The 24,651-nt window shown below is 29.0% G+C and overlaps 1 protein-coding gene across 8 annotated transcripts in view; it reads left to right on the top strand.

The window, feature by feature from the left end:
• Nucleotides 1-24,651, top strand: part of Synd (protein kinase C and casein kinase substrate in neurons protein Synd) — a 206,605-nt gene that overhangs the window by 96,168 nt on the left and 85,786 nt on the right. For all 8 annotated transcript variants that reach the window (XM_089089306.1, XM_089089310.1, XM_089089312.1 and 5 more), the window contains exon 4: nt 23,720-23,908. In XM_089089306.1, coding sequence (XP_088945432.1) covers nt 23,720-23,908 — 189 coding nt within the window. The remainder of the gene's footprint in view (nt 1-23,719; nt 23,909-24,651) is intronic.

The following is a 24,651-nucleotide window of genomic DNA, read 5'->3' on the forward strand; positions in this document are numbered from 1 at the left end:
AATTTTTTTTCTAGTTAAAAATATCTTTCAATATATTTTTTATTTCAGATAATTATTTTTTTTCAGCACACTAGCTTAGTCACCAGCTGTATTAGTTAATAGATTTTTTTTTCTAGTTAAAAATATCCTTCAGTATATTTTTTCTTTCAGAAAAATATTTTTTTTCAGCACACTAGGTGCGAATGTTTGAAAATGACTTGTTCCTTTAACACCTATCTTAATGGATTTTTCTAAGAATTAGTATTAGAGTAAAACCATGGTAAAACCATTTTATAAAGATAGCTTAGTCACCAGCTGTATTAGTTGATAGAATTTTTTTTCTAGTTAAAAATATCCTTCAATATATTTTTTCTTTCAGAAAAGTATTTTTTTTCAGCACACTAGGTGCGAATGTTTCAAAATGACTTGTTCCTTTAACACCTATCTTAATGGATTTTTCTAAGAATTAGTATTAGAGTAAAACCATGATAAAACCATTTTATAAAGATAGCTTAGTCACCAGCTGTATTAGTTAATAGAATGTTTTTCTAGTTAAAAATATCCTTCAATATATTTTTTCTTTCAGAAATTTTTTTTTTCAGCACACTAGGTGCGAATGTTTGAAAATGACTTGTTCCTTTAACACCTATCTTAATGGATTTTTCTAAGAATTAGTATTAGAGTAAAACCATTTTATAAAGATAGCTTAGTCACCAGCTGTATTAGTTAATAGAATTTTTTTCTAGCTAAAAATATCCTTCAATATATTTTTTCTTTCAGAAAAGTATTTTTTTTCAGCACACTAGGTGCGAATGTTTGAAAATGACTTGTTCCTTTGACACCTATCTTAATGGATTTTTCTAAGAATTAGTATTAGAGTAAAACCATGGTAAAACCATTTTATAAAGATAGCTTAGTCACCAGCTGTATTAGTTGACAGAATTTTTTTTTCTAGTTAAAAATATCCTTCAATATATTTTTTCTTTCAGAAAAATATTTTTTTTCAGTACACTAGGTGCGAATGTTTCAAAATGACTTGTTCCTTTAACACCTATCTTAATGGATTTTTCTAAGAATTAGTATTAGAGTAAAACCATTTTATAAAGATAGCTTATTCACCAGCTGTATTAGTTAATAGAATTTTTTTCTAGTTAAAAATATACTTCAGTATATTTTTTCTTTCAGAAAAGTTAATTTGTTCAGGACTCTAGGTTTTAAGGTACGAAAATGACTCGTTCCTTTAAAACATCTCAACGGATTTTTTTATCTTTTGGTAGTAGAGTAAAACCCGTTGAAAAAAAGTGTAAAAATATTTAATATTGCACCTAGTTTTTTTATAATAAAATTTATGTTCTATTTAATAATATCTTTCAATCTATTTTTTCTTCCAGAAAAATATTTTTTTTTCAGCAAAAAATTTTTGTTGGTTGACTTGGTCCTTTAAAACCTATCAACGTATTTTCTATTTCTTATGCTGCTAGTAAAACCATGGGAAAACCATTTTATAAAGATAGCTTAGTCACCAGCTGTATTAGTTAATAGAATTGTTTTTTTAGTTAAAAATATATTTCAATATATTTTTTCTTTCAGAAAAATATTTTTTTTTCAGCACACTAGGTGCGAATGTTTGAAAATGACTTGTTCCTTTAAAACCTCTATTAACGGATTTTTCTAAGAATTAGTATTAGAGTAAAACCATGGTAAAACCATTTTATAAAGATAGCTTAGTGACCAGCTGTATTAGTTAATAGAATTTTTTTTCTAGTTAAAAATATCCTTCAATATATTTTTTCTTTCAGAAATATATTTATTTCAGCACACTAGGTTCTAATTTTTGAAAATGACTCGTTACTTTAACACCTATCTTAATGGATTTTTCTAAGAATTAGTATTAGAGTAAAACCATGGTAAAACCATTTTATAAAGATAGCTCAGTGACCAGCTGTATTAGTTGATAGAATTGTTTTCTAGTTAAAAATATCCTTCAGTATATTTTTTCTTTCAGAAAAATATTTTTTTTCAGCACACTAGGTGCGAATGTTTGAAAATGACTCGTTCCTTTAACACCTATCTTAATGGATTTTTCTAAGAATTAGTATTAGAGTAAAACCATGGTAAAACCATTTTATAAAGATAGCTTAGTCACCAGCTGTATTAGTTAATAGAATTTTTTTTATAGTTAAAAATATCTTTCAATATATTTTTTCTTTCAGAAAAATATTTTTTTTCAGCACACTAGGTGCGAATGTTTGAAAATGACTTGTTCCTTTAACACTATCTTAATGGATTTTTCTAAGAATTAGTATTAGAGTAAAACCATGGTAAAACCATTTTATAAAGATAGCTTAGTCACCAGCTGTATTAGTTAATAGAATTTTTTTTCTAGTTAAAAATATCCTTCAATATATTTTTTCTTTCAAAAAAATATTTTTTTTCAGCACACTAGCTTAGTCACCAGCTGTATTAGTTAATAGATTTTTTTTTCTAGTTAAAAATATCCTTCAGTATATTTTTTCTTTCAGAAAAATATTTTTTTTCAGCACACTAGGTGCGAATGTTTGAAAATGACTTGTTCCTTTAACACCTATCTTAATGGATTTTTCTAAGAATTAGTATTAGAGTAAAACCATGGTAAAACCATTTTATAAAGATAGCTTAGTCACCAGCTGTATTAGTTGATAGAATTTTTTTTCTAGTTAAAAATATCCTTCAATATATTTTTTCTTTCAGAAAAGTATTTTTTTTCAGCACACTAGGTGCGAATGTTTCAAAATGACTTGTTCCTTTAACACCTATCTTAATGGATTTTTCTAAGAATTAGTATTAGAGTAAAACCATGATAAAACCATTTTATAAAGATAGCTTAGTCACCAGCTGTATTAGTTAATAGAATGTTTTTCTAGTTAAAAATATCCTTCAATATATTTTTTCTTTCATAAATTTTTTTTTTCAGCACACTAGGTGCGAATGTTTGAAAATGACTTGTTCCTTTAACACCTATCTTAATGGATTTTTCTAAGAATTAGTATTAGAGTAAAACCATTTTATAAAGATAGCTTAGTCACCAGCTGTATTAGTTAATAGAATTTTTTTCTAGCTAAAAATATCCTTCAATATATTTTTTCTTTCAGAAAAGTATTTTTTTTCAGCACACTAGGTGCGAATGTTTGAAAATGACTTGTTCCTTTGACACCTATCTTAATGGATTTTTCTAAGAATTAGTATTAGAGTAAAACCATGGTAAAACCATTTTATAAAGATAGCTTAGTCACCAGCTGTATTAGTTGACAGAATTTTTTTTTCTAGTTAAAAATATCCTTCAATATATTTTTTCTTTCAGAAAAATATTTTTTTTCAGCACACTAGGTGCGAATGTTTGAAAATGACTTGTTCCTTTAACACCTATCTTAATGGATTTTTCTAAGAATTAGTATTAGAGTAAAACCATTTTATAAAGATAGCTTAGTCACCAGCTGTATTAGTTAATAGAATTTTTTTCTAGCTAAAAATATCCTTCAATATATTTTTTCTTTCAGAAAAATATTTTTTTTCAGCACACTAGGTGCGAATGTTTGAAAATGACTTGTTCCTTTAACACCTATCTTAATGGATTTTTCTAAGAATTAGTATTAGATTAAAACCATGGTAAAACCATTTTATAAAGATAGCTTAGTCACCAGCTGTATTAGTTGATATAATTGTTTTTCTAGTTAAAAATATCTTTCAATATATTTTTTCTTTCAGAAAAATATTTTTTTTTCAGCACACTAGGTTCGAATGTTTGAAAATGACTTGTTCCTTTAACACCTATCTTAACGGATTTTTCTAAGAATTAGTATTAGAGTAAAACCATGGTAAAACCATTTTATAAAGATAGCTTAGTCACCAGCTGTATTAGTTGATAGAATTGTTTTTCTAGTTAAAAATATCTTTCAATATATTTTTTCTTTCAGAAAAGTATTTTTTTTTCAGCACACTAGGTGTGAATGTTTGAAAATGACTTGTTCCTTTAACACCTATCTTAATGGATTTTTATAAGAATTAGTATTAGAGTAAAACCATGGTAAAACCATTTTATAAAGATAGCTTAGTGACCAGCTGTATTAGTTAATAGAATTGTTTTTCTTGTTAAAAATATCTCAATATATTTTTTCTTTCAGAAATTTTTTTTTTTCAGCACACTAGGTGCGAATGTTTGAAAATGACTTGTTACTTTAAAACATATCAATGGATTTTTCTAATAATTAGTATTAGAGTAAAACCATGGTAAAACCATTTTATACAGATAGCTTATTGACCAGCTGTATTAGTTGATAGAATTTTTTTTTTAGTTAATAATATCTCTCAATCTATTTTTTATTCCAGAAAAATATTTTTTTTTCAGGACACTAGGTACGAAGATATTAAAATTACTTGTTCCTTTAACACGTATCTTAATGGATTTTTTTAAGAATTAGTATTAGAGTAAAACCATGGTAAAACCATTTTATAAAGATAGCTTAGTCACCAGATGTATTATTTGATAGAATTTTTTTTCTATTTAAAAATATATTTCAATATATTTTTTATTTCATAAAAGTATTTTTTTTTTCAGCACACTAGGTGCGAATGTTTGGAAATGACCTGTTCCTTTAACACATTTCTAAATGGAATTTTCTAAGAATTAGTATTAGAGTAAAACAATGGTAAAACCATTTTATAAATATAGCTTATTGACCAGCTGTATTAGTTAATAGAATTGTTTTTTTAGTTAAAAATATCTTTCAATATATTTTTTATTTCAGAAAAATAAATTTTTTCAGCACACTAGGTGCGAATGTTTGAAAATGACTTGTTCCTTTAAAACCTATCTTAATGAAATTTTCTAATAATTAGTATTAGAGTATAACCATGGTAAAACCATTTTATAAAGATAGCTTAGTGACCAGCTGTATTATTTGATAGAATTGTTTTTATAGTTAAAAATATCTCTAAATATATTTTTTCTTCCAGAAAAGTATTTTTTTTTCAGCACACTAGGTTCGAATGTTTGAAAATGACTTGTTCCTTTAACACCTATCTTAATGTATTTTTCTAAGAATTAGTATTAGAGTAAAACCATGGTAAAAACATTTTATAAAGATAGCTTAGTGACCAAATGTATTAGTTAATAGAATTGTTTTTCTAGTTAATAATATCTTTCAATATATTTTTTATTTAATAAGATTATTTTTTTTTCAGGAAACTAGGTTCGAAGATATGAAAATGACTTTTTACTTTAAAACATCTCAAAGGATTTTTATTATTATTAGTATTAGATTAAAAACCTGGGAAAAACATTTTATAAATATAGCTTAGTCACCATATGTATTATTTAATAGAATTGTTTTTCTAGTTAAAAATATCTTTCAATATATTTTTTCTTTCAGAAAATTATTTTTTTTTCAGCACACTAGGTGCGAATGTTTGAAAATGACTTGTTCCTTTAACACCTATCAATGGATTTTTCTAAGAATTAGTATTAGAGTAAAACCATGGTAAAACCATTTTATAAAGATAGCTTAGTGACCAGCTGTATTAGTTAATAGAGAGTTTTTATATTTAAAAATATATTTAAATATTTTTTTTATTACATAAAAATATTTTTTTTTTCAGCACACAATGTTCGTAGGTTTGAAAATGACTTTGTCATTTAAAACCTACCAATATATTTTTTTAACTCTTAGTATTAGAGTAAAAATATGGTAAAAAAAATTGATAACTAGGTAACAGTGAAAATATTGTTATTTTGATATTTTTTATTTTATTTATATAATTATCTTTAAATATATTTTTTCTTTAAGAAAAATATTTTTTTTTCAGAAAAAAATGTTCGACTTTTGACCTTTTCAATTGAAAAATATCAACTGAATTTTATAAGTATTAGTATTAGAGTAAAACCATGGTAAAACCATTTTATAAAGATAGCTTAGTCACCAGCTTTATTAGTTGATATAATTGTTTTTCTAGTTAAAAATATCTTTCAATATATTTTTTCTTTCAGAAGAATATTTTTTTTTCAGCACACTAGGTGCGAATGTTTGAAAATGACTTGTTCCTTTAACACCTATCTTAATGGATTTTTCTCAGAATTGGTATTAGAGTAAAACCCTGGTAAAACCATTTTATAAAGATGGCTTAGTGACCAGCTGTATTAGTTGATAGAATTGTTTTTCTAGTTAAAAATATCTTTCAATATATTTTTTCTTTCAGAAAAATATTTTTTTCAGCACACTAGGTGCGAATGTTTGAAAATGACTCGTTCCTTTAACACATATCTTAATGGAATTTTCTAATAATTAGTATTAGAGTAAAACCATTGTAAAACCATTTTATAAAGATAGCTTATTGACCAGCTGTATTATTTGATAGAATTTTTTTTCTAGTTAATAATATCTTTCAATATATTTTTTCTTCCATAAAAATATTTTTTTTTTCAGCACACTAGGTTAGAATGTTTGAAAATGACTTGTTACTTTAACACCTATCTTAATGTATTTTTATAATAATTAGTATTAGAGTAAAAACATGGTAAAACCAATTTATAAAGATAGCTTAGTGACCAGCTGTATTAGTTGATAGAAGTGTTTTTATAGTTAATAATATATCACAATAGTAATTTTATTTCAGAAGATATTTTTTTTTTCAGGAATCAAGTTTCTACGGTTTTCTTTTTACTGTATATCAACCCAATGAATTTTCTATGACAAATGCGTATTTAAATTACATGGGCATTAATGTATTTAAATATCTATTATTGACAAGCTTTCGTATTTTATAAAATTGTTTTTATATATATTAATATCTTAAAATATATTTTTTCTTTCATAAAAATTTATTTTTTTCCGCACACTAGGTACGAAGTTTTGAAAATGACTTGTTCCTTTAAAACATCTCAATTAATTTTTATATTTATTGGTATTAGAGTAAAACTATTGTAATACGATTTTATAAAGATATCTTATTCACCAACTGTATTAGTTAATAGAATTGTTTTTTTAGTTAATAATATCTCTCAATCTATTTTTTCTTCAAGAAGAGTATTTTTTTTAAGCACACTAGGTGCGAAGATATGAAAATGACTTGTTCCTTTAAAACCTATCTTAATGGATTTTTCTAAGAATTAGTATTAGAGTAAAACCATTGTAAAACCATTTTATAAAGATAGCTTAGTCACCAGCTGTATTAGTTAATAAAATTGTTTTTCTAGTTAAAAATATCTTTCAATATATTTTTTCTTTCAGAAAAATATTTTTTTTTCAGCACACTAGGTGCGAATGTTTGAAAATGACTTGTTCCTTTAACACCTATCTTAATGAAATTTTCTAATAATTAGTATTAGAGTAAACCCATGATAAACCCATTTTAGAAAGAGATATGATTGACACACTGTATTATTTAATATACTTTTAGTTCTATATATTTATTTCTCTCAATCAATTTTTTCTTCAAGAAAAATATTTTTTTTTCAGGAAAATCTTTGAGACGATATTAAATTGACTTTTTAATTTAAAAAATCTCAATGTATTTTCTATCTATTATTCTAATAGTAAAACCATGGTAAAACCATTTTATAAATATAGCTCAGTCACCAGCTGTATTAGTTGATACAATTGTTTTTCTAGTTAAAAATATCTTTCAATATATTTTTTCTTTCAAAAAAATATTTTTTTTTCAGCACACTAGGTGCGAATGTTGACTTGTTCCTTTAACACCTATCTTATTGGATTTTTCTAAGAATTAGTATTAGAGTAAATCTATGGTAAAACCATTTTATAAATATAGCTTAGTCACCATCTTTATTAGTAGATAGTATTGTTTTTCTATTTAAAAATATCTCAATATATTTTTTCTTTCAGAAGAATTTTTTTTTTTAAGCACAATATGTGAGAATTTTTTAAAATTACTTGTTCCTTTAACACCTATCTTAATGAAATTTTCTAAGAATTTGTATTAGAGTAAAACCATGGTAAAACCATTTTATAAAGATAGCTTATTCACCAGCTGTATTAGTTGATAAAATTGTTTTTCTAGTTAAAAATATCTTTCAATCTATTTTTTCTTCCAGAAAATATTTTTTTTTCAGCACACTAGGTGTGAAGATATGAAAATGACTTTTTCCTTTAACACATATCAACGGATTTTTTTAAGTATTGGTATTAGAGTAAAACCATGGTAAAACCAGTTTATAAATATGGCTTAGTCACCAGCTGTATTATTTGATAAAATTGTTTTTCTAGTTAAAAATATCTTTCAATATATTTTTTCTTTCAGAAAAATATTTTTTTTTCAGCACACTAGGTGCGAATCTTCGAAAATGACTTGTTCCTTTAACACCTATCTTAATGGATTTTTCTAACAATTAGTATTAGAGTAAAACCATGGTAAAACCATTTTATAAATATAGCTTAGTCACCAGCTGAATTAGTTGATAGAATTTTTTTTCTAGTTAAAAATATCTTTCAATATATTTTTTCTTTCAGAAAAATATTTTTTTGTTCAGCACACTAGGTGCGAATGTTTTAAAATGACTTTGTCCTTTAACAAATCACTTAATGGATATGTCTAAGTATTGTTATAAGATAAAAACCATTTTAAAAAAATTTTATAAATAGGTCTCAGTGACCAGCTTTAGTATTTGATAGAATTTTTTTTCTAGTTAAAACTATATTTAAATATATTTATTCTTTCAGAAAAATATTTTTTTGTCCAGCACACTAGGTGTGAATGTTTGAAAATGACTTGTTCCTTTAACACATATCTTAATGGATATTTCTAAGTATTAGTATTAGAGTAAAACCATGGTAAAACCATTTTATAAATATAGCTTAGTCACCAGCTGTTTTAGTTGATAAAATTGTTTTTCTAGTTAAAAATATCTTTCAATATATTTTTTCTTTCATAAAAATATTTTTTTTCAGCACACTATGTTCGAATGTTTTAAAATGACTTGTTCCTTTAAAACATCTCTTAATTTATTTTTATAAGTATTGGTATTAGATTAAAACAATAGTAAAACCATTTTATAAATATATCTTAGTCACCAGCTGTATTAGTTGATAAAATTGTTTTTCTATTTAAAAATATCTTTCAATATATTTTTTCTTTCAGAAAAATATTTTTTTTTTCAGCACACTAGGTGCGAATGTTGACTTGTTCCTTTAACACATATCTTAATGGATTTTTCTAAGAATTAGTATTAGAGTAAAACCATGGTAAAACCATTTTATAAAGATAGCTTAGTGACCAGCTGTATTAGTTGATAAAATTGTTTTTCTAGTTAAAAATATCTTTCAATATATTTTTTCTTTCAGAAAAATATTTTTTTCAGCACACTAGGTGCGAATGTTTGAAAATGACTTGTTCCTTTAACACCTATCTTAATGTATTTTCTAAGAATTAGTATTAGAGTAAAACCATGGTAAAACCATTTTATAAAGATAGCTTAGTGACCAGCTGTATTAGTTAATAGAATTGTTTTTCTAGTTAATAATATCTTTCAATATATTTTTTCTTTCAGAAAAATATATTTTTTCAGCACACTAGGTGCGAATGTTTGAAAATGACTTTTTCCTTTAACACATCTCAATGGATTTTTCTAACTATTGGTATTATATTAAAACCATGGTAAAAACATTTTATAAATAGTGCATAGTGACAATCTTGTTTAGTTTATAAAATTTTATTTATAGTTATTAATATCTCAATATTTTTTTTATTTAATAAAATAATTTTTTTTTTCAGCAATCAAGTTGATACGGTTTGGAAATTTCTTTTTCCTTTATAACAACTCAACGTAAATTTCTCACTATTGTGATTGTATTAAAACACTGGTAAAAACATTTTATAAATATGTATTAGTCACCAGCTGTATTAGTTGATAAAATTGTTGTTCTAGTTAAAAATATCTTTCAATATATTTTTTCTTTCAAAAAAATATATTTATATCCGCACACTAGGTGCGACTGTTTGAAAATGACTTGTTACTTTAACACCTATCTTAATTGATTTTTCTAAGAATTGTTATTAGAGTAAAACCCTAGTAAAACCATTTTATAAAGATAGCTTATTGACCAGCTGTATTAGTTGATAGAATTGTTTTTCTAGTTAAAAATATCTTTAAATATATTTTTTCTTTCAGAAAATTATTTTTTTTCAGCACACTAGGTTTGAATGTTTGAAAATGACTTTTTCCTTTAACACCTATCTTAATGGATTTTTCTAAGTATTGGTATTAGATTAAAACCATGGTAAAACAATTTTATAAATATAGCATAGTGACAAGATTGATTTTTTTTTAGTTTTTTTTTTATATTTAATATTATCTCAATATAATTTTTATTTAAGAAGAAAATTTTTTTTTCAGCAAAAAATGTGCTACGGTTTGAAAATTACTTTTTACTTTAAATCATCTCAATTTAATTTTCTATGTATTGGTATTAGTTTACTTCAATATTAAAAACATTTTATAAATATATCTTAGTGCCCATCTGTATTATTTTATAGAATTTTTTTTATATTTATAATTTTCTTTCAATATATTTTTTATTCAAGAAAAATATTTTTTTTTCAGCAAACTATTTGATACGGTTTGGAAATGAAGTTTTAATTTAAAACATCTCAATGTATATTTTTCTGTCTTAGGCTGAGAGTAAAACCATAGTAAAAACATTTTATAAAGATAGCTTATTGACCAGCTGTATTAGTTGATAAAATTGTTTTTCTAGTTAAAAATATCTTTCAATATATTTTTTCTTTCAGAAAAATATATTTTTTTCCGCACACTAGGTGCGAATGTTTGAAAATGACTTGTTCCTTTAACACCTATCTTAATGGATTTTCTAAGAATTAGTATTAGAGTAAAACCATGGTAAAACCATTTTATAAAGATAGCTTAGTGACCAGCTGTATTAGTTAATAGAATTGTTTTTCTAGTTAAAAATATCTTTCAATATATTTTTTCTTTCAGAAAAATATTTTTTTTTCAGCACACTAGGTGCGAATGTTTGAAAATGACTTGTTCCTTTAACACCTCTCTTAATGGATATTTCTAACTATTAGTATTAGAGTAAAACCATGGTAAAACCATTTTATAAAGATGGCTTAGTCACCAGCTGAATTAGTTTATACAATTGTTGTTCTAGTTAAAAATATCTTTAAATATATTTTTTCTTTCAAAAGAAAATTTTTTTTTCAGGAAACAATGTTCGAAGGTTGAATTGTTAATTTAAAAAATCTCTTAATGGATATTTCTCACTATTGGTATTAGAGTAAAACCATGGTCAAAACATTTTATAAATATAGCTTAGTGACCAGCTGGAGTAGTTGATAAAATTGTTTTTATAGTTAAATCTTTCAGAAAAATATATTTTTTTCAGCACACTAGGTGCGAATGTTTGAAAATGACTTGTTCCTTTAACACCTATCTTAATGGATTTTTCTAAGAATTAGTATTCCAATTTACCACTATGAATCTCTACACAACGACTTTCCAAAGGGATTTAGATCTGAAAACCTTTCATGCATTCTAGCACGCACGGGTTCTGTAGAGTGTATGTATCTCTAGCTCTGGGTTCAAATCACTAGTTTTAGCTACAAGTTATGAATAATTCCCCAAATGAACCTACAAATTATAATTTTTAGGATATCAAATACGAAAGTGCAATTTTGCGGCTTTTTAACAAACTAAGAACTGAGACAATGAAGTATGTTCGCCCAATACAAGCGTGTCCAAAGGGGAAGGCATTGGACTTCCCCCTCTTCCTTCAGAAGAACAAAGTTATGCAAAGACAGCGTAATCTTAAATATTCCGAGAAAATATGGCATTTTTCTGAACAGAAAAAAAGTCTTTTGTCAAACATAAGTCCCCTGAAATTCTACTGGCACGATTTCCTCCTCCCCTTTAAGAAAAGAACCGTAAAGGGCATCTTGATCAAATAGTTCCTTTCAAACTACAGACGAAAATCCATAGTGATAAGAAGTTACTTGTCAACAAAATCCTAAATGTTCACTTTTTTCTGCATTGCATTGCATAGCTGCAAAATCTATACGAGTCTAAGAATTTAATTCTTAGAAATAAGAAATAAGAATAATAAACTAGTCTAAGAATTCTTAGTCTAAGAATCTAATTCTTAGAAAAATCCATTAAGATAGGTGTCAATGGAACAAGTCATTTTCAAACATTCGCACCTATTTTTCGGAAAAAAAAATATTTTTCTGAAAGAAAAAATATATTGAAAGATATTTTTAACTAGAAAAAAAATTCTATAAACTAATAAAGCTGGTCACTAAGCTATATATATAAAATTGTTTTAACATGTTTTTACTCTAATACCAATAGTTATAAATATCCATTGATATTTTTTAATGGAAAAATTCATTTTCAAAACTTCGCACCTAGTGTGCTGAAAAAAAAAAAAATTTCTGAAAGAAAAAAATATATTGAAAGATATTTTTAACTAGAAAAACAATTCTATCAACTAATACAGCTGGTGACTAAGCTATCTTTATAAAATGGTTTTCCCATGGTTTTACTCTAATACTAATTGTGAGAAAAATACATTAAGATAGGTTTTAAAGGAACAAGTCATTTTCATATATTCGCACCTAGTGTGCTGAAAAAAAAATATTTTTCTGAAAGAAAAAATATATTGAGATATTTTTAACTAGAAAAACAATTTTATCAACTAATACAGCTGGTCACTAATCTATCTTTATAAAATGGTTTTACCAGGGTTTTACTCTAATACCAATTCTTAGAAAAATCCATTAAGATAGGTTTTAAAGGAAAAAGTCATTTTCAAACCTTCACACATAGTGTGCTGAAAAAAAAAAAATTTCTGAAAGAAAAAATATATTTAAAGATATTTTTAACTAGAAAAACAATTATATCAACTACTACAGCTGGTCACTAAGCTATATTTATAAAATGGTTTTACTAGGGTTTTACTCTAATACCAATACTTAGAAAAATCCATTAAGATATGTTTTAAAGGAAAAAGTCATTTTCAAACCTTCTCACCTAGTGTGCTGAAAAAAAAATATTTTTCTGGAAGAAAAAATAGATTGAGAGATATTTTTAACTAAAAAAACAATTCTATTAACTAATACAGCTGGTCAATAAGCTATCTTTATAAAATGGTTTTACCATGGTTTTACTCTAATACTAATTATTAGAAATAGATAATTTCGGAGACCACACTGCCTTTCCATGACGATAAATAAAAGTTCAAATAGGGATAAAATCCTTTTAATAGACAGTGATGATAGAAATTCACAAAAATACCAGATATTTCGGATATTTCGGTCACATATACAGTGACCGTCATCAGTAGTAAAATTGTTTTTCTAGTTAAAAATATCTTTCAATATATTTTTTCTTTCAGAAGATTTTTTTTTTTTCAGCACACTAGGTGCGAATGTTTGAAAATGACTTGTTCCATTAACACCTATCTTAATGGATTTTTCTAAGAATTAGATTCTTAGACTAAGAATTCTTAGACTAGTTTATTATTCTTATTTCTTATTTCTAAGAATTAAATTCTTAGACTCGTATAGATTTTGCAGCTATGCAATGCAATGCAGAAAAAAGTGAACATTTAGGATTTTGTTGACAAGTAACTTCTTATCACTATGGATTTTCGTCTGTAGTTTGAAAGGAACTATTTGATCAAGATGCCCTTTACGGTTCTTTTCTTAAAGGGGAGGAGGAAATCGTGCCAGTAGAATTTCAGGGGACTTATGTTTGACAAAAGACTTTTTTTCTGTTCAGAAAAATGCCATATTTTCTCGGAATATTTAAGATTACGCTGTCTTTGCATAACTTTGTTCTTCTGAAGGAAGAGGGGAAGTCCAATGCCTTCCCCTTTGGACACGCTTGTATTGGGCGAACATACTTCATTGTCTCAGTTCTTAGTTTGTTAAAAAGCCGCAAAATTGCACTTTCGTATTTGATATCCTAAAAATTATAATTTGTAGGTTCATTTGGGGAATTATTCATAACTTGTAGCTAAAACTAGTGATTTGAACCCAGAGCTAGAGATACATACACTCTACAGAACCCGTGCGTGCTAGAATGCATGAAAGGTTTTCAGATCTAAATCCCTTTGGAAAGTCGTTGTGTAGAGATTCATAGTGGTAAATTGGAATTCTTCTGGGGGCACAAATTTGGTACCAAAAGAAAACTATATTTTTCCCAGACATTTCAGAGCAGAACCCACAGTATCTAGAGGGAGAAAGGGAGCTAACCCCCTTTTAATCACCGTTGGGTAAGACATTGGTTTTTTGGCCCTTCCTGCTCTACACGTATGTAGGGAAAGTTGTCCCCTTTGCCCTAGCCCCTTAGCGATCCTCCTTTGCAACTTAGCTCTTGCTAAATTGGATTGTTTGGTAAGCCTATTTTCTGGGTTCTGTTATAAAAAAATGAGAATAGAAAATAGAAGATGCAGTCAAAGCAATATGATCAGTTCGTTTGGGGAGGGCTAATTGGCTAATTAAAATTAACCAAAACTGTACGAATGCGGAACATATTTTGGACGTATTCGAAAATAATGCAGAGGAATTAAATTAGCCAAAAAACTGTACGAATGTGGTACATATTGTCAACCTATTCGAAAATATGGCAGATAAATTAAAATTAGCCAAAACTGTACGAATGCGGTACATATTTTCACCGTATTCGAAAATATGGCAGATGAATTAAAATTAGCCAAAAACTGTACGAATGCGGTACATATTTTCGACGTATTCGACGAAGACTAGTTTAAATTCGAGACCAAATTTTAACAATGGTACGCATTTTTACGACATCTTGATAAAATCGAATAGAATATTGAAATTCTGAAGTTGAGGGAAGGGAGGTTTAATATAAACATTTTAAAAATTTTTTTTTTTTTTTTGGTTTAATCTTGTATCCATGTGCGGAAATCCTTGTATTCTAATCTGAGTGACAGTCCCACGTCCCGCTCAATTCTACTGTCTCTGAATTTTTTTTAATTTTTTTTTTTAATTTTTTTTTTATGATGATGATGATATTCTCCATTGAAATTTCCCAGATGTCCCCTGTCTGTATGTCTTAATTACTTTTGTTGATTGGCAATATCCATAGTGAGAGAGATCCTATATCCACCACCACCTAATGAATCTTGCGATATCTTCACAACAGAGAGAAAAAAACGTGTCTCGTGAAAGTCACTAAATAAAAGTGTTCAATCGTTGCCCAACGTGTCGGCTATATCACTTGATACTGTAAGCATAATTCGAGGAGCTGCTACTTACGTAAATCATAATAAAAGTTGAAACACGCCACGTGTGGAATTTGCCGACGTGATTAGGCGTTTCATGGTGTTAGTATGCCAGGTGTGGCGTAATATTTGGGGCTCTAAAATACACATTAGCCGGTAGAAAATGTGCAATCGATATGTTTTTAAGCTGCTCACGTTTTCGGATATTCATTGTTGAATTCTTTTTACCCACAATATTTTTTTCTTCCTGTAAGATCGAATTAACGAAACGTTAAATATTATCTTTTCTGAAAACCAACTTTGTATGCTTACCGTCAATTTCTCAATTATCAAGACATCGGATAGCTGGTTTGAGGCAGGTAAATGCACATTGGAGGGGTTTGAGAGCTCTTCCTCCCACTGAATTCTTGCAGTTTTCACGATTTCGTCCATAATGCCCCATGTTTCCTTATAATCTCCTTGTTTCTTTCGTTTTTATTGTGTTAATTTGCCCTCGTCCTGAAATTATCTCCTAAATAATTCTTTTCTACGTTTTTTTTTTCCAAACAATACACATTGCTGGAGGACCTGGAAGAGAAACTAGCTAAAACCAGCCCAGCTGTGGGCCTGGAAGGTAAACAGAATCTTCATACGTTATAGTGCAGTCAATCCAGTATTACTTTTCCCATCAAAGTTATTGCTACCGTTCTTGAGCCCAAAACTTAAATATTAAAACAGTCCAGGTATATTTTATAAATGTTGCCAACACAGGGCGCATTTTGCCTTTTCAAGGTATTCTGCGGTCTGCTCCGTCCTCTCAGTATTATCTTGGATAATAAAGGTGAACTGTATTGAATTCTCATTAGAACACTCAGTCAAGGTTTAGTGGATATTCATTTTAAGTTTTGGTAGCTGTCATTCGCGATATGCTAAGCATGTTACCCCCCTACCTTCCCCCAGTCACTAAGAATCTGCAATTATTGTATTTTTTCTCACTGCTATCGCCATCTAATTCTTGTGACGCACGACTACAGCGCCAATTACGTTCGCCGTTCGTAGTTTCTCGAGTTGAACACTGTTCAACTTTCAAACATAAATTTCTTGACTGGCCAATCAGAGTCAAGGTTTAAGGCGTAATTTTTGAAACTAGAAAAGACGGAAACTTACAACAGCAGTTTTTCTATCTGGGAGAGGAATCTGACAAAAGTCAAGAAGACTTAATATTAGTAAAGAACAGTTAGACACAAATTACTGTTGGTGCAAACTCTTTAAACTAATTTCTTGCAGTTTTAATTTTTTGCTTTTTAAATAGCCTACAAGTGCAACGCTAAAATCAAGAAAATTGCCTTGTCATTCATGATATTTGGCTTCTTTATCGATAGATGTGGCTATAATGTGACACGGGCATAAAGCACTACTACCATGTATATTCCATAGTGTGGTGTTCTAACAGACTGATATATCCCGTTTCATTCTTTTTTTATAACATGGATTCTTATTAGATTAACGGGAGTATATTGACCAGTCTAACACACGAAAATTGTTGTATGTTTCATAAACTCTTCAATTTCTTCGTTCAACTCTTCGTTTGTTTGTTCTTCTTCTTCTTCTTTCGAATTAGTTTGTTACAGTGACTTCCATAGGTGCACAATTATGCAATTCTTAAGTTAGAGTAAATAATCGGTTCTCGAATAACACTTTATTTATTATTTAATCTACTCATGGCAAGCCAAAGGAAAGGAATGGGAAATACCCCTCAATATTATAGCCTCCAATATCACCATAGTGGCACAATTTTTGCTCAAAAGCTTAAATCACACAAGCAATTTAGTGGTTACTCCGAACTGACTGTAGTGTTGCCCAATATTCGATAGGATACCGCAAAATATCGATTCTCAGTGATATTGTATCGATGTATAAATACTCCTGGTAACTATCGATACTTTTCCTGCATGAGTATCAACCACTCTCCGAATTTCGCTCATGTCGTTTACTAATGCTGTAGTAAAACATATTGTAGCCTTAGGATTAATCGGTTGCACTCCTGTCCAACGTTGCCAACGTGGTACAATCGTACTGTTTTTGGTACAAATCAGAGGTCCTGGCACAATGCGGTACATTTGAAAATATTTGGTACAACACAAATTTTTTAGTACATTTTAGTTTTTCTTACTCCTTTCTGATATAGTCAGGTTTCAGTGTATCGAAAATTTTCTTCTTGATATAGCAAATTTTTGACCAGCTGTTCAGATGGTACAAGTTATCTTCTAGCGGTACAACTTTAGTCGTACGAAAGGTACGTTCTGTTTCTAAGCGTTGGCAACGCTGCTCCTGTCCACAATGTCCTAGATGCATTTTTCTGGCTTATCTTAAGGTTTACCCACGAAGGACGAGGAAATTTGCGTTTTTGAGTCAACAGAGTCCCTTTAAATGGTTGTAAACATATTTTAATGGAGGGAGGATGGACCCCTCTGTTGTGGTTTCTTATTTTGATATTACTAAGACGTTGAACGTTTCTTTTTCACATTGTTTACATGAGTTGGTTCAATTTGTTTCATTGATTTTCGAGACCCGTTTCCAAGGAATTTTGCTAGAAAAGATTAGAATTTCTCAATTTAAGAGGTTTCATTTCATTAACAAGATTATGATAAAAGCTTGCTTTCCCGTCAAAATGTACGAAATAAGTCTATTGGCATCTTCAAGTCCCTGAAGAGTGTTTTACATGGAAACAAGAAACTTTTCTTAGTTTGCTTTTTGACGTCCTAAGAAAATATTTTAAATCAAGTTGAAATCTTATTGGAGCCTAAGGGCGAATTTTATTTCGTCCTTTGGAGTTAATTGGGAATTAATTAGGAATTATTTCGTTCTTTTGGAAATTATTCGATTTAGTTGAAAATCGTCTACGCAGTTTTATTATTGTAACAGAGACATCCAAAGTCAGCCATAGTATAGCAATCTATAAAAGTTTAAAAATTATTTGGTGTAAGTACAATATAGAAAGAACTTAAAATGGGGAACATCGCCCACAAGTATTTCACAGCATTTGTTAGCTTTATAATAACCTTTCTACCCAAAGTCAACCCTAGTATAGAAATCGAGCACGCATAATCTACAAGTGTTATCATTTGTTACTGAAATGGAATTTTGTTTTAGCGGTAATATCCTTTACCTATTTTATAGGATTCAATAGATGTATATCAATCGTCTAAATCTCTGGTGGGGCATAGGCAGGACGTGCACAATTGGACTGACTACTTTATATATATATATATATATATATATATATATATATATATATATATATATATATATATATATATATACATATATATATATATATATATATATATATATATATATATATATATATATATATATATATATACATACATATATATATATATATATATATATATATATATATATATATATATATGTATATATATATATATATATATATATATATATATATATATGTATATATGTATATATGTATATATATAGTATATATATATATATATATATATATATATATATATATATATATATATATATATATATATATATATATATATATATATATATATATATATATATATATATATATATATATATATATATATATATATATATATATTCAATATATGTTCAATACTTGTAAAATTTTGAATAAAAAATTTAAATATCACGAGGAAGGCAATGGGATTTTAGAAATGCCTAGGTGGGGCTTGGCCCAAAATCGGTTTGGAACTGCTGGTCTAAACTAAAAAAAAAAAAAGAAAAAAAATGTGTGTTCAGTGCAGTGTTTAAAGCAGTATTCAATCCAGATTCTTTTTCTGCAAAACATCATCATTCTAAAAGCCAAAATACTATTGAGGAACACAAATCTGTATACAAAGTATAAGTATACAAGTGACACTCTCGGTTAGGATACATAAAAAAGGGTACTGGTTCGTAGACCCCGGCGCCGCGCCGGCGGATCGACCGAACGCCGCCGACGAGAGGCCCGGTCGAACGCCGCCGGGGTGCCAACGGTGCTCCGCCACCGGCAAAGGTTGCGGCGTTTGGTCAACTTTAAACCAATTTTGCGGCAATTCTTTATTGCGTCAACCGCAAATTTGGAGCTTTTCCTTCTTATGTGGTTTAGTATTTCAATTTCCCTGATTAGAAATCAAGCAGGGCTTGCACTATCCCCGAATTTTCAGATATTTCCCCGAAAATCAACGCTTCACCCCGAAAAAAAATTTGGTTCCCCGAATCCCCGAAAATCACGCAATCACGGTGCCACCTTTAGCGATTTATCACCAGTGACTTTCTCTGCCAAATATTACTTTGCATACCATAATTCTTCACTACTCTCTTATTAATTAATTTTCGTCTCTTTTGTTACTTTTTATAAGAACCAGACAGATGCAATATGTAATTGCAAATATTGCAATATACACAGTTCTTCATGTGTTGACAAAACAAAGTATCCTCTTTATGAAATGAGTTTAAATAATTTCTAATGTAGTTTCCCAATTGCTATTTCTAACATCGTTCGTAGTCAAGAATTTTATTTTCAAGTTTAACATAATTATATAATGAATTCACTACTATACCGCTTTAGCCCTCCGTTGGTTTTTTAAGTTGACTGCTGATATTTTTTTTATACACCGTATTTTTAATGTTGCAGATTTTTTTATTTTTTTTTTTGCTGTTTTTAGATAAGATTTTATTAATTTTTAATAATAAATTTTTTAACGCCTTAATGTTTAATGCTCAATTGTTCGGAAGCTACCCCAAAAATATGACTCATAAATAAATTGTAAATTATTGCCTAAAGGGGGGGGATCGGGGGCTATCATTTTTATGTGATAATACTTTTTTTTATTGAAAGCAGGAATGCCAAAAGAATGATTATTTTTTTCATTGAAGTGGAGACAAAAGAAATGATATCAAATTCCCTGGGAAACCATTGAAATATTTTGATAGACCCAGGGCCCCCCATTAAGACTTGTTCATTGTCTTGGATATTTTGCGATTTCTCATAGGCTACTGGCCTAATTTGGCTTTTGTGTGTGCTCCCTTTTAATTAGATTCTTTGGATCTTATTTAATACCACGGCGAATCTATGACTCAGTTTTCCAATAATTTGAGCTATATCTGAATAAGTTCGACATTTTTGTTCTTGTCTTTGTACCCCTTTACTCATACCCTCATTTTTTTTCAAGTAACACTAAGCTTTTTAACGTTATTTCGCGTGTTTGTTTGAAGCGTATAATGACCTAGTTAATTATCAAGTAACTTATTTTTCTAATGAAAGCTGAGACGGTACCCTATCAAGTTGGTATCCAGAGGGGGGTAGGGGGGGGGGTATTACATTTAAATGATAATATCTCGAAATTTTTTTATTGAAAGCAGGGATGCCAAAAAGTTATTTTTTTTTAAATTTAAAGGAGAGACGGAATTTTATCAAGGTGGTATCCAGAGGGGAGGGGGGTAGTGAGCTATCATATTTAAATGTTAATACCTCGATTTTTTTCGAAAGCAGGGGTGCCAATAAGTTAATTTTTGTTTTTATTTAAAGCAGAGACGGTGTCCTATCAAGATAGTATCCATAGGGAGGGGGGCATAGGGAGTTATTATATTTAAGTGATAGTACCTTGATTTTTTTTTATTGAAAGCAGGGATGCCAAAAAGTTGAAAAGTTGACAAAAATTAACAAGTTATTTTTAGTTATACTTGATACAGCACTTGGATGGTTTTTTCGTCCAAAGGAAAAGGTACATATGCGTTCAAACCGTTTTTTTCTTATTGATAAAACGGGTCTACTTTGAAAGTATTCATTCATAAGTACCAGGCACATTCACACTAAAACGAATTGGTGTGACGAAAGCGATATCGACATCCCGACCTAACGTTGCGTTCGAGTGACAATGGCGCCCTTGGTCCAGTGCCCAAGTAACATTAAATGGCCAGGTCATAATAAAAGTTTTCAATTTGGGAGGTTCAAGGAGGAGTCTTTGACAGTCTTATGACCTCAGGGTACTAGATGTTTCAACGTTCTTACGTATCTACAGTGGTTTAAAAATTCGATCACCCCACAAACGATGACCAAAAATATGCACTAATATAACAAATGTAATATTTGGAATATTATAACACTTTTTTTAAAGCTTTGAAAAAAAGCAAAATAGACTGAATACCCCTAGCTATCATTGAAAGCTGTTTTAAAAAGAAACTCTGTAGAGATTTCCATGGAATGACCATAGCAGAAGCTTTGAGCCTGGGTGGGAATCTAAGAGGAGTCTTTTGAGTATTTTGACCACAGGTGACTTATTGTTGCGGCTTTCTTAAATTTGGTAATTATTGTCAGCATTTGGAAATCAAAGCTTAAACTCAATAACTGATACTAAGTGTCCTAAAATTTTGCTTTGGTTAAAAGTGATGAACTAGGATGATAATGTCACATCTTCCTGGAGCTACTTCAGTCTGCATATTATTTCATTTAATTACATTTAAAACGGATGAGCTTTTAATTTTTTACCAGAAACTAGCTGGCATTTAATTTTTCTTCATACCGAATAAACCATTAAGTGTTTTTTTTTTTTTTTTCATTGTAATTGAAGTGTTCTCATGTGAAGTGTTCATCATGTATTTTTCAATTTTATAAATTTACTCTCTTTAGATATAGTTTATAGTTTTACTGGTATTAGGTATTTATCAATTTATAATTTGGAATGAATCCCAAAAATAAAAAAAAACGAATAATATCCAAAAGATCAGCAAAAACCAATAAAAAAGCAGCAGTTCAGCCTTAGTCTACATGATATATATTCTATAAAGAAGCCAAAAAAACTTTAAAGTGCATTTTTTTTTAAAAATGTAATTAGAAAACAGTTTTTAATACAAGAAGTCTTTTTAAGAATCCAAAAGAGCAAAAAAAAAACAATCAATATCAAAGTCGCCCATTTCAACTGTTTTAAAGGTGACAAAACAGATATAGGCAAAGGGCATTATGAAAAAAATAAGCTTCTAAGTTCAAAGTTATATTTAAAGTTTTTACCCAGATAACTGACGAATTTTGTGATACGGTATTTGAAGTTGTATATCCAGTAATGCTCGATGAAAAAAACTACTAATTTTGATAATTATTTACGTAAAGAATACATAGCTATTAGATATTTCAACTACTCGTATTATGCAAGGGTTCTGAAACACCACAGCCATTTCGTTTCTACCGCATTTCTACTTCTCTTGATGAATAACGAAGAAGACCAGTTTCCAGCCAGCGACTTGTGAATTTTTGAACTCATGAATAGGCTCAAATCTGTTGTAAATATAAGCTGTGACTTGAGAAAGATTGATGAAAACATTAATGTTTGCGGTCAAAATTGATCACGCCAGCGGGGCGCCGCCGACATCTTACCGGTGGCGCGCCGCAGATATATTACCGGCGGCGCGGCGCGGCGTGTTGTATTTGGCCCCGCCGCTGCCGGTCTTCCCTCATCGGCGCGGCGCCGGGGTCTACTGGTTCGTTATATTTTCACTTTTATATATTATACAAGGAAACCAGTCACGAAAAACCCGCCAGACGGGTTAATTGCAAGAGACCGCTATAGAGAAATGCAATGCAAAGCGTGGTTTTCATTGCGTTTACGATATTTAAACTTTTGTTTTTTGGGGGTTTAGGGGGGGGGAAGGTACCTAGGTTTGGTTACATATTCAATACATGCTATGCTTTACCCCCCCCCCCCTAAGGTGAAAATATATAGCCCAATTTTGTTTATAAACTATTATATATTCATCCTATTTTATTTCATTAGCATTAACCAAACTTGACTTTTTAGAAGTGCCCATATAATGCACCAGTACCAAAAAAAGTGTAAGAGACGTACCTTATGTGCTGCATAATGAATGGAATTGGGTAAACTTTCCATATCCTTGGACTGGGTGGGTGTGAAGCTGCTCCTCCTCCCTCTTAATGATTTATAGGTCTTTGAAGAAGGTGAATGTTTGTCTGTTTTGCTGTTACTAAACTCTGAAAAATGATTTTTCTTAATTTTCGTCTTCTTCTCTGAGGAAAACTCATAAATTCATTGACAAATGAGGTGTGGCTGTAATCGGCTGGATCCACTTTATATATATATATATATATATATATATATATATATATATATATATATATATATATATATATATATATATATATATATATATATATATATATATATATATATATATATATATATATATATATGTATGTTTACTATTTTGATCATCCGCAGTTTAGGATATTTTTTTAAAATGTGTGTGACAGATAATGACACAGTTTTCCACTCTTGGAAACGTTGGACTGGTAAATATTTGTATGAGATCAGCTATAGTGAAAATATATTGAAATAAAGAAAATTCATTTAGAATGATTTTGGAACCATGAGAATCCAACTCCAGGTAGGGTCAGGGGCTACAGGCAATAGTGTTGTAACAATAGTTAATATTTTTTATTTTATTTTTAGTCTATGACAAAGCTAAAAGAGAAAAAGGAAATGGATGATCATTTCAAAAAGGCTCAGAAGCCTTGGCTGAAACTTTATGAGAAGGTGAACAAAGCCAAGAGTGATTACCATAGTGCATGCAAAAGTGAAAGATCAGCGTTAAACCAAGAAAGAAATGCTACTGGCGATAATAGTCTATCACCTGAAAATGTAAGTTATCTCTTCCTTCTTCTGATAGGAGTTCTTTTTAACAAAATATTTGTTTGTCACCTCGGTGCAGAAATTAAGTTTAGATTGAAAGGTAGGGAGCCGAGACCAGCCTCCCTAAAACTTTTGGTAAGTTTTTTCTGTTTTAAGTTTCATGTATTTTTTTCCTTTTTATTCGTCATAAGACATATCGTCTGTTGTGGAAAGAACCGAGTATCTAACTTTAGTGTTTTTTTAGTGTTTAGTCTATCACCAGAAAATGTGAGTTATGGATAGATAGATAGATAAACTTTTATTTTCAGAAAAATTTTGACGGCACTGCCAAATTTCTTTGGTATAGTCACATTAAAAGGCAAATACATAAAAAACGCTAACGAATCCTCCTGATTTTCGTTATACATTTTTACAAAACTAGGTATAAAACTTTTCGCTAACCGCTGATGGGCACAGCGTACCGGCTGAAGTTTCTCAACGGGTATTACGATCCTGCACGGGAGTTGTTTTGTTGTGGATTGAGGGGGGAAAAGGGTTTTGTGGAATGAGTGTATCAGAGATTTTCTTCTGAAATCCATGCAGAGTTTCTGTCTTCTTTTTTTCAGAGATTGCAGAGCTCTCTTTTCTTTCAGTATTATCTTATCCTTCTTCTGATAGGAGTTGAATTTCGCTTTCGAAGCTGGATATCACGTGACCTAACTATAAAAATTTATAATTTGACTGAATATTTGGTTTGTTTCTGTGTTGAATAA

The sequence above is a fragment of the Artemia sp. Qi Xiang Cuo genome, chromosome 5 (genome assembly GCF_049724085.1).
Source record: "Artemia sp. Qi Xiang Cuo chromosome 5, ASM4972408v1, whole genome shotgun sequence".
NCBI lineage: Eukaryota > Metazoa > Arthropoda > Branchiopoda > Anostraca > Artemiidae > Artemia > Artemia sp. Qi Xiang Cuo.